The sequence below is a fragment of the Lepidochelys kempii genome, chromosome 2 (assembly GCF_965140265.1).
Source record: "Lepidochelys kempii isolate rLepKem1 chromosome 2, rLepKem1.hap2, whole genome shotgun sequence".
NCBI lineage: Eukaryota > Metazoa > Chordata > Testudines > Cheloniidae > Lepidochelys > Lepidochelys kempii.
Genome location: NC_133257.1, coordinates 100,444,796 through 100,459,960, shown reverse-complemented (window position 1 = coordinate 100,459,960; position 15,165 = coordinate 100,444,796). Strand labels below are relative to the sequence as shown.

General features: G+C 45.4%; 1 protein-coding gene across 2 annotated transcripts; it reads left to right on the top strand.

Annotated features, from left to right (window-relative positions):
- Positions 1–248: 248 nt before the first annotated feature.
- Positions 249–14,548, top strand: DIPK1C (divergent protein kinase domain 1C). Of its 2 annotated transcripts, XM_073329436.1 has the most exons (4): positions 249–559; positions 6,187–6,864; positions 12,861–13,025; positions 14,186–14,548. In XM_073329436.1, the coding sequence occupies exons 1-4, from the start codon at positions 377–379 to the stop codon at positions 14,405–14,407; spliced, it is 1,248 nt and encodes a 415-aa protein (XP_073185537.1). In that variant the 5' UTR covers positions 249–376; the 3' UTR covers positions 14,408–14,548. The 2 variants fall into 2 exon arrangements, with proteins under 2 accessions (XP_073185537.1, XP_073185539.1); XM_073329438.1 differs by lacking the exon at positions 12,861–13,025.
- The last annotated feature ends 617 nt before the right edge of the window (positions 14,549–15,165 follow it).

The following is a 15,165-nucleotide window of genomic DNA, read 5'->3' as shown; positions in this document are numbered from 1 at the left end:
TCAAAAGGAGAGCTCAGTCTTCTTGCAAAAGCATCAGTCCGTACGAGGGCCAGAGTGGGAGTAACTTCCATGCAGTGCAGGGCTCCCATCACAGAGAGCCCAGTTAGGAGCTCGCACCGTGGGGATGACACACGCACGCTGCCGCTGCTGCTCAGCGAGCACGTTGTCATTTGCCAGCCACTGCCCATGGCCAAGGCAGATCGGGCCACTGAGCGAGTAACTCCCGGGGGGTGGGGGGTGGGTATTTGCTTCCTTGCAATGGCTCCAGCGACAGATCCGAACAAGTGGGAGCGAAACTGATCTCCATGGAGCCCCCTCCTGCCTCTGGCTGCTGCACTGGCTGCTGTGTGTGAAGCCGCCCCTGCCAGGACGGACCATGCGGGGCATCCTTGGCTTCAAGAGGCTGAGGCTGAAGATCTGGAGGAGATGCACGCTCCTGTTCTTCCTCTGCTGGGCTGGCTGCTGGCTGCTGGGCAGCACGTTCCTCTTCCTTGTCCACAGGAGCGTCTTCTCCGAGCGCTGCACGGACGAGAAAAGCCACAGGATGCTGGCGAGGCTGGTATGTCCCCACGCGCTTGCAGAGTGAGGCTGGCATGGCAAGTACCAGGTCAGCACGCCACGCTCGGCGCCAGGGCCCTAGGAGGCCACTTTGCTCTCTGATGCCCCTGCACACTGGGTGTGATCCCCCTCCCCCGATCCCCTTTAAGATCCCGTTTACATTTCTCTCTCTCATTCTGGTACAGTCGCTCTCCCTTGCACAGAACGGGCCATACTAACCAGGCGAACTAACCGTAGCCTCATTCCACCCACTGGTGAAAAATAGTCACTGGTGAAAAAGCGTCACTTTAAATAGGAGAAGCCGGGGGAGAATGGAGCCCACGGACGGTGCCTCAGTTCTTGCACTCAGGGGCTTAAAAAGGCAACGCGTAAAACGTCCCGAGTTTTTAATGACTGTTTTTTAAACTCATAGCATTTCCTTGGCATTATTATGTTTTAATGTCTTCATTTTCCTTGATGCAAAATATGGTCCAAGCATCGTTCTTTGCAATACAGAGTATTGGGAACCAATGACTGTCTGATGCAACAATACTAGATCTGTGAACGTGTTAATGGAAAAGGCGAGTACCTCTGGCTGATGGAGTAATCTTACAGTGAAGCTTCACTGTGTATAAGGGAGAGAGCAAAGCAGCTGAAAAAGGGAATTGGGCTGAAAAGCTACCACTTGCAAAGGCTTTACAATGCTGACTGCATTTTACTCCTTCTACTCAGAAGGGTAATGTCAATTCAACAAGACAGAGCACTTAATTGCTTGGACTAAAATATTTCTAAAGCATCTTCTAATGGATTTTAAAAAATAGGGGAGTAAAGGTCTGGGAGTTAAAACATCTGCAGACCATATTCAGCTCTTCTTTGGTACTGGAAAACAGGGTAGTTTAATACTTTAGGTTAGCTGATCCAAGATTCTGCTGTTTGAGATATGTGCAACTATACTTCCGACAGGTTTCAGAGTAGCAGCCGTGTTAGTCTGTATCCGCAAAAATAAAAGGAGGACTTGTGGCACCTTAGAGACTAACAAATTTGAGCATAAGCTTTTGTGAGCTACAGCTCACTTCATCGGATGCATCCCTTCTGAAATATTTTAGAAGGGATCTTCAGCATTCCACATGCATTCAAATATAAGGTGATTTCTACAAGCTTTTTAGGCAGAGATCACATTCGATTCAGAAATCATCTTCAGGTTATGGTCCACCACATTTTTTTCCTGGTAGGGGATATTTAAAAATATTTATTAAAAAAAAAAAAAGCAAGAAAGCATATGAGACTATTCAGCCAAATGTGGTGATCTGAAATTCTGTAGAGAGAAAAGTGGAGCAGTGTGGGTTACAATTAAAAGCCTGGGTCTTTTTTTTTTAAAGGCTTGGGTTAAGTGGAAAAAAATCCAAATGGAAATTAAATAATCTATTTTAGTAGCAAGCAACTGATGATCATACATTTTCCTACGTTCTAGATAAGTAAGGAAGACTTGCCTTAATAATAATAATTAATAGCAGCCTTGCCAACTATTTTAAATGGCAACAGCTACATTCACATTTCCCTCTCAGGCCCTGAGCCCTGAGATTTCAGGGATGAGCCATTTGGACCCTTGTCTCCGCCAGTGTTTCGCCAGACACCAGAGTGGACTTAAGTAACCCTGTAGCAAAGAGGTGTCTGCAGTCCATTGGCTGAACTAGATGGGAGCATTTCCCCAGCTAAGACGTGAAAAAGGATCATCATTGTCCATAAGCAATAGCTCTAATTGAACCAAAAAGGAACAGCTTCCAGGTGGAGCCAGTAGGAACTGAGCTCATCTTCTGTTAGCTGGGAGTTGCTCTGTGTACATGTTCTAAGCACCACACTTGGTTTCACTGTTATAGGAAATGCAATCCAGCTACAGAACACCCCCTTTGTGAGCAGAGATCCTCCTTTCATGAAAACTTACTTTTCCAGGTTTCCATCCCATCCTTTTCCTGAAGCATGGGGCATGTTTGGTGATATGGAAAATATAATATGAGGACAGTGTTTTCAGTGGGCAACAAGATGAAAGTGACCTGTTGTAATCCAATGGGCGAGGATACTTGGTTACATTCCCTTCTATTTTTTAGTGGTGCTTTTTAGTTTCTCTCACAGGGTGAAATTCATACCTGTATAGAGGGCCAGCACAAGAAATGCACAGCACTTCAGTAGGGTGTAGGTGGTGCATATCCTTTAAACATCACCTCAGAGTGTAGGACTTCTTATTACTACTGATCTCCCATTCATTACCTGCATCCTGACCTCCACCATTACCCTGATTAGTCTACATAACTTTCCAGTTGGTTTCTGTGCTCCTTGCAGGACAGTGGCTCTCAAAATTTTTTACTGGTGACCCCTTTTCACATAGCAAGTCTCTGAGTGTGACCCCCCCCTTATAAATTAAAAACACTTTTTAATATATTTAACACCATTATAAATGCTGGAGGCAAAGCGGGGCTTGGGGTGGAGGTTGACAGCTCGCGACTCCACCATGTAATAACCTCGCAACCCCCAGTTTGAGAACCCCTGTTGTAGGACTTCTCTGATTTTTGAGTCTTCCATAAACTTGCTCACAGTAGAATTTACACCAAAGAAACACATGCCAGGAAAGACAGAAGGCTTCAGACCTGATCTACACACAAAGTTGCACTCATGTAAGTATGATTTTAAACCAATTTAGTTAAATTGGTGCAAAACCCTGTGTGGACTCTTTTACACTAATTTAAACCTGGCTTATTGGATTCGCTTGTACGAGTAACTTTGCAGGTGCTAGTTAAACTGATGTAACCAGTTTTAAAGAGATATAAATAAACCCAGTTCATAGAAGAGGTTGAACTTTTTAAACTAAAATAGTTTATGTTACTAATTTAAGTTAAACAGCTGCAAATTCTGTATGTGGACAAGCCCTCTAAAATTGCAGAGAGGTACTTGGCATTTTTTGGTTTGTTTGAGATGGTTTTAGTTTAATTGTGCAAAAAAGCCTCTGGAAACCCTGATTCCTGGAGCTGATCTACAATTAGCAGGAAATGTCACTGCTTGAAGTCTGACATGTATTTCAGCACTGTGACATTAGCAGCTCCCCAGTTCACTAGTGACTTGTGGACCATGGTTTAAGAAACCCTGTGAAAGCTCAATAAAGAAGAATCAAATTGAAGAATGCATGACTGGCAGATGTTAGGTTAATAGGCACAGATCAACCAATTCAGTTGGATAGAAAGAACAGACTTAAGAGCTATTCCTTGCCCATTACAGGATGGATTCATGTCCCATGTTTGGGGGTTGTAGATGTGGCTGTATATTTTGCAAGGTCACTTTCTTATGAAATACCAGTAAGAATGATACAGCAAATACAACAGATACTGGAAAGCATACTATGTTTTTCCATGTTTCACTGCTGGTTTTCCAGGTGTGGGCTCTTCTAGACCTCCACTGGATCCATGCATGAGACTCTTGTGGATGCATGGAGCCCTGCTGAGTCAATGGGGTTCCAGGCAGGATGCATGGATTTGATTGCAGGACTGGGGCCTATAGTTTCCTAATAGTAGCAGTGCACATGTTAGGCTGTGATCTTCTCATTCAGGAAGCAAAGCTCTTTAATCAGCTAATACTAAGGCTCCTTAAAAAAAAAAAGGACTTTGGTGTGTTACCCTCTTTCTAGGAGTTGTTTAAAGGTAAGGTCACAGATTGTAGGAATTATTAAACTACTCCAGCAGAGAAAAAGTAAGTTTCTTACTTGTAAGAGAGAATGACGACTTATTAGATACCTCAAAAATGAGACCAAAATTTCAAAATTGCACATGTACTTCTGGAGTCACCAAAGTTAGGTGCACGTGGACTGCAATGTGTGTGTCCATCCTGATTTGCATGCACATACAGTATGGGAAGACACAAAATCAGGGCATACACATGCACACAGAGTTGGTGTACCTGGTTCTTCTTTCTGGCATCTATCAATGCAACATTCTCTTTAGGCTGTGAGAGCACAAGTGATACCTGTCATACCTGTCCTTCTAATGTCACAAGAATCACTGGCTACTATGTAGTACGATAACCAGTTCATCACCTCTTCATTCACCCCTTGCACCATTATTGGATTTAAGATTCCATCCTGCCCCTCATGCCCAAAGGCCCCAGTGGACAATGTTACCAGTTCACAGTTATTCCCCGTGCTAACTGGGGAATGTTTACACAAGAAAAACAAAATATCAATTTTAGTGAGTGTTTAAAAAAAGATATTTTTATATTTAACTTTCAACCTTGTCTAGCATCAGAGCATATTCCCTTGGTGCACACCTCAGATACTATTTTAAGAAAATAACAGCACTTGAATGTTATCGTCATGTTTCCTCTACACAGAACAAATAGTAAGAAGTTAGGCTGGGGTCAGGCAGTCTTTACAACTATTAAACAGTTGGAAGTGTCAACTTACTTGTTTAAACAAAAGTTCAAATGCCAGAAAGCAATGAGGGCAGCCAATGTTATCAAGCCACCTCCCAGCTGTTTGGCTTCCTTCATCAACACAAACTATTCTCCCTCCACCCCACATCTGGGATCATCTTGTCCACTGATCCACCCCAACTGTCTCTGCAGCTGCACTTCTGGAAGTTCTGAATGGACACAGAAGTATGTAAGCTGCCTACATGTCTACAAGTGGAGGAATGGAAGCAATTATGGGGGGGGGAAATATTATTTTAGTTCTTTCATGCATTTGTAATGACCATACAACTATCAAGTAGCAATTTCCTTGGGTTTTTAAAATCCAGATTACCCAAAGTGCATTAAAATTAACTAAGGATATCTGATATGTACGTCCATACATTTTAAAGCATGTCAGTCTGCCAGACAGACCTTAACTGAAGAAGCCTTTCTGGCTTACAGAATGAATAATATATTTATATTTATATATTATAAAAAGCCTGCATATTCTGGGCTCCATAGATTGTATCTGCTGCAGTCATCTATATTATATTATTGCGGGAGTAACTCAGTCTACAAATAGTCCCATTGACTTTGATGGGATTTCACATGGAATAAGGTCTTCACATGAAATGTACAGTAAAAGAGACAGAGCAATATAATGGGCTGTAAAAGCCCCAGATCCAGCTGAAGGAGAATTCCCCCAGTGCAGGAACTGAGGATGGCAGCCACAGACCATCTTCTGAGTAGTCCAGTCCCTCATGAGCCCTGAAGCAGAGGTTATTTGGGAATGTGGCTGGGCTGGGAGGGGCAGATTGGGGGTGGGGCAGAGGCACATAGTGCTGTGGAGATTCTGGGCAGTGCTGCCACCCATAAGGAGATGAGGACAGACTGCCATAACTCAGACAGGGCTGTGTAAATTATCCTGGGGTGTCAACAAAGGTATCAAAATCTGACCCATAGACAATAGAGATGGCAAACACCTAGTGTAGGTCATCTGTGCTAGCCCTTTACCTGGCCAGAGGAAAAAAAACAGTCCCTCTACTGTCATAAGAATCACTTCTTTAAAGTGATCTCCACGCACGTTTGAAAAATCACAGCCTTACCCGAGAGTCTAAATATGATGTTTGTCACACTGTAACAGCGATGACCCTTTCTCCCTGAAATGCTCCTTGACTATATTCTTCTGCTGTGAACTGTTTTCTTCCTTTGCTCTAGTGTCTTGACTACAGAAAAGGAGCATTGACTGGTGACCTTTGTGAAGACTTGTGTGTGGCACAGAAGCTGGTGTACAAGCAATGCCTTTACTACGACAGAGGTAAGAAGGTCATCCGGGCGGACTGGAAAGGCCAGCCAGTCATCTTGAAATCCAAAAAGGAAATCTTCTCTAGCTACCAGAGCCTCAGATTGCTTGATGAAGTGGAAACACAGGATGTTCCTGAGACAGAACTTCTGCTGATGGTAGCTTTGGAGGTCAAAAATGTCCTGGGTCTGGAATTATCTAACAACACAATGGGACCCTTATGGACTAGGAGGAGAGGTCTGCATTGGAAAGCACAAGTGGCCAGCATGTGGTCCTTACTCCAGCAGGAAGAATATATCTACTTCAGTCTACTGCAGGACGTCAGCAAACATGTCCTACGGGTCATCGGCTCCTGTGGCCACTTCTATGCTGTGGAGTATCTCACAGCCGGACATGCCCGGCACAAAACTATTTTTCCCTTGGAGGATGCAGTTGGTCCCTCCTTCACTGGCACTAAAAGCAAGGTGAAGGCAATAACGGACATTGCACTCAGCTTCCTAGATATGGTGAATCATTTTGATAATGATTTCTCTCACCGGCTTCACCTGTGCGATATCAAACCAGAGAATTTTGCTATCCGAAATGATCTCACGGTAAGTTAGTACTTCGGTTGTGTACTCACAGTTTAAGATCCAGTTCTGAGCTGAAAAGAGCGTATGAAAAAAATGCCACCCCTTGTCAGAGCTTCTTCCTGAGTGCATTGAGAATCTAGTCACTTATTTTAGTGCTAAAAAGCTACTTTTTTGTTACTTTTTCCTGCAAACCTCAAACTGGCAAAAAGAGAGAGTTGAGTTCTGTTCTTTTTTTGTGCATTATGAAAAGAACTGTTTACTTAATTGTAATTAGTTACACCTGTGCAACCCCACTGACGGCAACAGGATTCCTCAGGTGTTACTGTGGACACCACTTGAAAGCAGTGACTTTGCAGAGCTGTCACAGGGAACAGAATCAGTCCCAGAGAAACTACTGCTGGGGGTGATGCTCAGGAAGGCAAGAACTCAGTTTGAATTTCAAGAAAAGGCTTGAGTTTGCAGGACTGAGAGTTAGAGAAAAACATCCTTTGTGCTTTTGCCCTGAGCACATTAGATCTGGAAATAATTGAAAAGCAATAGATCTGGAACCGCATGACGCCATTCTTGCAGAGTCACCTTTCAACTTTTTAGCATAGAGCTGTTCTTTAAGATTGAAGGATTCTATATGTTTAGAATGTAGTGGTATTGTTAACCCCATTTCTGTACATATTTTGCATTCATTCTGCAGGCAGAAATTCAATTGATTTCAGTGGAAATTGTGTGCATACTCTCAAGACACTGTATATACATAATGACAGGTTTCAGAGTAGCAGCCGTGTTAGCCTGTATTCGCAAAAAGAACAGGAGTACTTGTGGCACCTTAGAGACTAACAAATTTATTTGAGCATAAGCTTTCGTGAGCTACAACTCACTTCATCGGATGCATCCGATGCACAAGTACTCTTGTTCTTTTTGTATATACATAGTGTGTTCAAATCATGCATGCAGTTAGTGAGATCAATGGAATTTCTGCACTCATAATAAATGTAGAATACTTACAGAAATATGACTGCTAATATCAATACTTACCAAGCATCCATTTAACACTTACATCTTCAAACTGCTGTACAAATATTACCTAAGCCTATAGCTGTTGAAAGCAATTTGAGTGCTTTCCCCTCACCCTTCAATTAGCGTTTATTGTTTATTCAGGTGCCATATGGGAGTTGAGTAGGGAATGGTTGGAGAATTTCAGAGAGAAGCTAAAAATATCTCATCATTTCAGCAGAGGAAGACACAACAGAGATTCCTCAGGATAGGTTTTGCCTACCATCTTTTCAGTCAGATGCAGCATGAATGCTACACAGTGCTATAATTGGACCTGACTGAGCATACATGGTCAGTTTTGATATCTGCTCAGGGGACAAGAGATTTCACCAAGGATGAGTGAAAGAATATTGAGAACTTTTAATTACAAGACCTTTTAGTGGGAGATGGTTCTCTCTGATTCATTCCTACCTTCTAGGTGTCCACAATACCAGGACTCTCCCTCTGGATGAGGAGAGTTGGACATGGCTCTTTCTGGAGCCTGGCAATGTCAATCGGTATTGTTTAGTGGAATTATCTAAAAGGTAACATTGTAAGAAAGCGAGGGTAGCTTGATGCCACCTTTGCACTCCCTTTCTGAGCTATCCCAGGATTCAAGATCCAGCCCATTAAGTGGAGGGACTTGTCAATGTTTAAATTGTAAATCAGAAAAAGGTTTTGGGTCTGCACTTGTAAGTTTTTACTAATGAGATTATCTGTTACACAAGCGATCTCAACAAAACCAATGTCTTTTTTGTGAGAGTAATGACAACTCCCAGGAGTAAGGGGTTGGATAAGCTAATCTTAGATATCCTTTTATGTTCTAATTATTCTCTGCATATTATAAGCAAATTTTGCTTATAGGTTAGACAAACCCCTGTCAGAGATGGTCTAGATAATACTTAGTCCTGCCATGAGTGCAGGGGACTGGACTAAATGACCTCTCGAAGTCTCTTCTATTCCTATGAGTCTATGATTCATTTTTTATCTTGTCGTTTGTTGCATTTTACGATAGAATAAAAATAATATTAAAAAGAAGACTAGAAGAGCGCTCCTCCATCCCCATCCAACCTAAAACAAATGATGCTGCTAGTGTACAGAAAAACACATCTGGGATAACACCGTCCTGCCTCTGGATTCATTTCCAAAATAACCAGCTAGATCCTCAGTGCTCACTCCCTCCTCCTTATGCTGCTCCTCCAATGCATAGTGGCTGGAAAGCTGCACTAATAGAGTAGCTAGGGAAATTCTCAGCTGGCACAGAGATGGTGAAGCCAACTCTTTGCCACCCCATTGGTATAGTGGACATGTTGTGGGGGGATGGAAGGGGGAATGGAGCATGTTGCAGTCTGTGACAGGTTTCAATCGGTCCACCGAGCCCCTAGGGGCAATGGAGAGCTAGGGTCCCACGGGCAAGCCTTAGTCACACCTTTTGGGTGCTGGGGAATTAGCGGAAAAGGTGTGCCGGCACGAGTCCGCAGCGCGCCCCTCAAGCCCCAGGGCGGGCCGGCACGGGTTTGTAGTGTGCAATTCTGCTACCCAAGGCAGGTTGGCTGGGGTAGGGGAACGCAGGCCCACCCAACTCCACTGCGTTCCAGCCCAGGGCCCTGACAGTGGCAGGAGGCAAAGGTCCCGCTGCTGGGTCAGCGGGGGGCCATCCACGCCCGCTGACCAAATACACCCACCCCACGGTGCAGTTCTGCCCCTGGGCTACTTCCTACCCAGTCTCTCAAGTGGGCCTCTCCGGTCCCTCCAGCTCGTCCGGGTATTTAGCCACTGGGAGCTCCAGCTCCCCCTCTGTGTCGGGCTCACGCTGGCCCGGGCTAGAGCCTGGCCCCTCCAGGTCCTCAGCGGCTGGCAGTCCTGGTCGCCACAAGCCTTCCTCCCAGTCAGGTTCCTCATGGCCCAGGGCCTCCTCTGGGTCGGCAGCAGGGTCTGGAGGGAGCAGCCTGTGTCTGTCTCCCTCCCTGGTGCTTCTCTCACTGGGCAAAGGGCCCCGCCCTTTGTACTTCCTGTCCCAGCCCTCCCCTTCCAGGGATTGGCGTAAGCTTGGTCTGGCCGTGCCCACTCAGGCTGAGAGGGTGGCTCTTTACCCTCTGGTTTGGAGGGAAGCCAACCTGGCTCCCTACATAGTCCCATGATGCTTGCCACCATACCAGCACCTGGGAGGCCACTACAAGCCAGCATAGGTTACAGCAGCTCTGAGGCAGCTTTAATTTATGCCAGGGTACAAACTAGCTCCTGACTGCCCTCAGGACCAGGAGGGCCATTGCCTTGGGTCCTACATCAAGCACAGTTTGGCCAGACATGAGGATCTGGTCCACTTCACATGTGAACAGCAATAACAACATTTTTCCAATAGAATTTAAGAGTGAAACTACAAGGCACTACCGACTCTAAGAAAGTCGACATATTTCTGATATTTACCTGCATGAACTTGTGAAATTCCCCAGGGTACATCACTCTTATCAAGCTTTCCAAGAAACTTAAAGATACCTGGAGTTAAAAGGTGTGTTTACTTTCTTCAAGATCTGAGCTCCCCTCATGGGAAAAAAATTGCAAAAATTAGATCCTATCCTTGACTTTGTTTTGGAAAGTCCATTTGGCCTTTTGCCAGGTGCATACATCTGAAATTCCTGGGGTCATTCCAGCTGTCATTCAACCATACATTTCAGCTCTGCTGCTATTTGGGAGGCTTAGTTCTATAATTAAAGCTCTCCGCAGAGTAATTGCAAATAGCTGTGCTTTGTCCGTTTTCCAAACATTTCCATCTATACCAAATTACTTCATCTGAAACAGGTGGGCTTCTCTGAGTGAAGGTTTACATTGTTAGATATTAAGGTTGAATGTAACTCACAGCGTTCACAGCACTGAGGTGAGACTGTTCTCACTTCATTGACCGCACTGTCCGTGCCATAGCAAGCAGTTGTCATCACATAGATGGCTTTCCTTCTCCCCTTCTTTATTTTTGTAGTTTTTAAGTAAAAGGGGCTATATTGACAATCCTGGAAACTAAAATCTTCTACCCACTTGACAGTTATGAATCAAACACCTGCAGAAGCTGTGTGGTCCTTTTTGCATTGCCCGTCCAATATTTCTTAAGCCTGAACTGGAGCAACAAACCTGCATAGCAGTGGTTCTCAACCAGGGGTCCGGGGGGGCCACGAGCAGGTTTCAGGGGGGCCACCAAGCAGGGCTGGCATTAGACTTGATGGGCCCAGGACAGAAAGCTGAAGCCCCACTGCAAGGGGCTGAAGCCCGGGGCCCCGAGCCCTGCCACCCGGGGCTGAAGCTGAATCCTGAGTAACTTAGCTTTGCGGGGGCCCTGTTGCATGGGTCACTGGGCAATTGCCATGCTTGCTACCCCAAATTCTGACTCTGGCTTTTATATACAGAAAAACAGTTGTTCTGGCACAGGTGGGCCTTGGAGATTTTAAAGCATATTCGGAGCAGGGGTGTGGGGGTGGGTAGGGAGGTCCTCAGAAAGAAAAAGATTGAGTCAGATGATAGCTTAATCTTCACATCCATTTAGTCTTTATTCTCTCTGCTGACCATCAACCAGCTGTGAAATACTGATAGATATATTTCTAGATAAGCAGAGGGAGAACCATGAATGTCACTTGATTACATGAATGCCTGTTGAAGGAGCAGACATCCCCTGTATATCACAGAGCTCCCCTCTGCAAATAGCACATAGAGCTTGGAGTGACACTGGTTATCATTACTGCAACTACTGTTAGTTAAGTGAAGTTGGGCCCACTGTTAGTTAAGTGAAGTCGGGAGCTGCTTCCAGCCACAGGGGAGGCCGGGGGGAGAAGGGATGACCTGGCCCGTGTCTTTGCAGAGCTAATCTCTTCTCCCACTCTCATGTGGCTGGAAGCAGCTTGTCCCTTCCTACCTGCACAGTGTTGAAAAGCAGCTAACACCTCCAGGCTGCTGCTGGCCACTGACATAACCCGGTCACCTCCTGTCCCCAGGCTACAGCATGGGCAGGAAGGGGTTAAGCACTCAGCATGCATTGTGCACCAGGGCCCAGGGAACCTGACTGCAGGGGCTTCAGTGAACCATGAGAGATGTGGCTCAGCAGGGGAGGGTGCCTAGGGGACAGAGCAGCCCCGCATACCCTGGGGGCAGGATGCAGGTCGGGATGTGTGTGCCCCAGGGGCTGCTGTGGAGCCTCCAGGTTCTGGGTGTGAACAGGCTGGAAATCACTCCCCCCTGCCACTACTCCAGAGCTTAGCTGAGGGGCATAAAGGCTTCCCCGTGCCAACGCTGTGCAGGGCTTTGGCATAGGCAGGGCTTGGTTCCTCCTGGCCTGCTCTCAGTAGGGACTGGTTCTCCGCGCAGTACTGGGAGCAGGACGTGCCCTTCCCGAGGAGGGCGGGAGGGAGCATATGGAGTAGCAGCGGGGTTGGAGGGGATTTTGAAGGGACAAAGCAGGGAGAGAACTGCGAGAGGGGGAGCATGTAAAGGGCCGATGGGTGGGCAGCAGAGACGACACATAATCGGCTGCCATCTGGCGCCTGCCCACATTCACCAGCCACTGCAGCTTGCTGCCTTGCTGCGTGCAGCCAATGCTGGCCGGAAATGGGATGGGGCCCTGCTGGCCAAGAGCTGGGATGCAGCGGGGACTGTGTTGACAGACTAGTGGGGGAGTGGCTGACTTGTGCACTGCATTTTCACCCCTCCACCAGCCTTGCACACCCATCTCCATCATCGGCAACTGGACCCTCCCACTCACCGCTGGTGGATGGGCGGCTGGCGAGAAGGGATCCAGCCAGAAGCAGGAGTGGACCCACCAGTACTGATGGTGGCGGGGAGGAGACAGAAAATATGGGACAATTTGCCCGTTTTTAAGAAAAAGTCGGGACACTTGCAGGAGGGTTTAAATACAGGACTGTCCCTTTAAAAATGGGACATCTGGTCACCCTATCCTGAAAGTTACATCCTTCAGTGCATGTGTCACTTTTGATGTGTTTGTTTGATCACAGGTGGTTGCCATTGATGTGGATATGGCCTTTTTTGAACCTAAAATGAGGGATATCCTTGAACAGAATTGCACAGGAGATGAAGACTGTAATTTTTTCGATTGCTTTTCAAAGTGTGACCTGAGAATCAAAAGGTGTGGGGCAGAGAGGGCCAACAACAACCTGCAAGTGAGTAGCTAGAGATTTATTATGTGTACATTTTCTTTTTAAAAAGACCAGTCAGAGGCAGCTAAAGAATAAAACATATGGCATGAACTAGAGCTGGGTGAGGTCTAGACAAGTATGTTTGATGTACATTCATCAAACTCAGTTTTCAAAAATGGCTGCCTAAATTACATGTGTAAATTCATCTCTGTGCATGCAAGCTGGCCCTAACATTCATCGTTCCCTTTCTGCATGTGTAATGTCTATCTGCATGTAAAAATATGTGGGATTTATGAGCCCAGATATCTACAGATCTAAGCTTTGCTCAGCTCTAGTTGGGAGAGGGAGGCCACAGGGCTCCAGCTTCTTGATTCAAGGGCAGCTGGCCCTGGAGCAAGGCATCCTGCTCTAACTTACCCTGCTGACAATGCCAGCAGAGGATCAGGGTAGCAGAGCTCACCTGTGCTACATTCCTCCTGCCTGTTTTTCCCTTGTTGTGCTTGGGATGCAGAAGTGGTGAAGTAACAGGGGGAATTCTTCACTGGGAACTCTGGTTTGTTCAGGCCACTGCTGTACACAGCAGAACAAAGCAGCCTTGGAGAATCTGGGCCTTGGTCTCCACTTTAGGCAGCCTTTTCTGAAAACTGGGCTGACTGTGAGCAGAGAAAAATTATTTATCTTCACAGTTTGTTTTGAAAGATAAGAGGAAGTATGATGGGAGCTACAGCATGTAGTGGTCTTGTACATTGTCAGTGCCCAATCTCTAATAATAACAGAGGCAAAACGGTAATACAAGACACCAATAAAGGCAGTCCCTGAACTGTGGAGTTTAGCAGTCCCTGTTCAGTTTGCTATTAGGTCACAAGTGAAATGAGTTAGGTGTCCTCCACCTGATACTTAGTGAGCATTTGTCCATATCTTACATCACAAGTCTACCAAATACAGCTCAGCTACACAGGGAGGCCCATGCTGGTAATGGATAGGTATGGTCAAGGAGGGTTGAGTAGAATGGCCAGGGACAGCTTGTAGAGTGCCTCATGCACTATGCTTTGCTCTTATCAGTGTTAGAGGCATTTTGGACTCAATAGTGGAAGCAATAGCTTGTACAGTTTACAGTTACCAACGGGCAGAATTGTCTTATTTGCAGCTCCAGAAAGTCAATCTGCTCTTTTACCTTTTCACAGGTCATCTGTGACAAAATATTCCGTCACTGGTTTTCTCCAAATCTCAGTGGACCCACAATTTCCTTCCCTCTGCAGTTGCAATTGCAAAAGGCTGTTCATGAATGTGCCAAACCAGGGCCCAAGGACTTGACACAACACCAGCAAACATCTCTGCATTCTCTGTCTGAGTTATACCATTTGCTGCAAGCCAGTCAAAGAGAACTTCAAAAAGCAACCTTGTGAAACTCACTGGTAACAATGATATATAATAATCATCATTGCCAGCAGTCTCTCTCTCTCTCCCACACACACCCATCCATTGTATTAATTTTTACAGTGTATAGATTTTTTTTTTACTATGAAAATGAAACTCATGATTGAAGATGCAGTGAATGTTATTAATTTGAAGTGTGAAATTGTTTTACATTATATGGACATTATTCTTGCTTGGTTTTTTGAAGTCACATTGGTCCTCCACAGTGACAGTCTGTCATTGGTTGCCCATAGAGTTGTGGTCTCCTGCTAAAATAGCATCCAGCTGAGAGCTGATCCCAGGGTGATGAGATATTTATCTGTGGATAGTGCTTAGAAAATGAAAAGTGTAAATGCTTAGCAGAACTAATATTAATTTAAAAGAGAGGCATGAGGTGTCCTTATATTTCACCAGAGAGTGAGGGACTGGTAGGCAGGGTTCAGGACAGATTACTCTGCACAAACAGCTTCTGCCAGTAGGGAACTGCATAGACACATGGCTGATTTTGTATAGACTTCTCCTTCTGCTGCTCTCAAAGGCATTGCCTTTCTTTATCTTTTGCAACTGGAGCCCTAGCCGACACTGCTGAAAGAAAATACATCAAGTTGCTTAGGGATTGTCTAAACAGAGAAATTTACCAGCATAATCATAGTGGTAAAATTATACTGCTATAGTTATACTGGTATAACTCCTCATGTGAACCCTCTTATTCCTTTTCTGGTTTAGTTTATCTCGCTTTGAGAGAGGT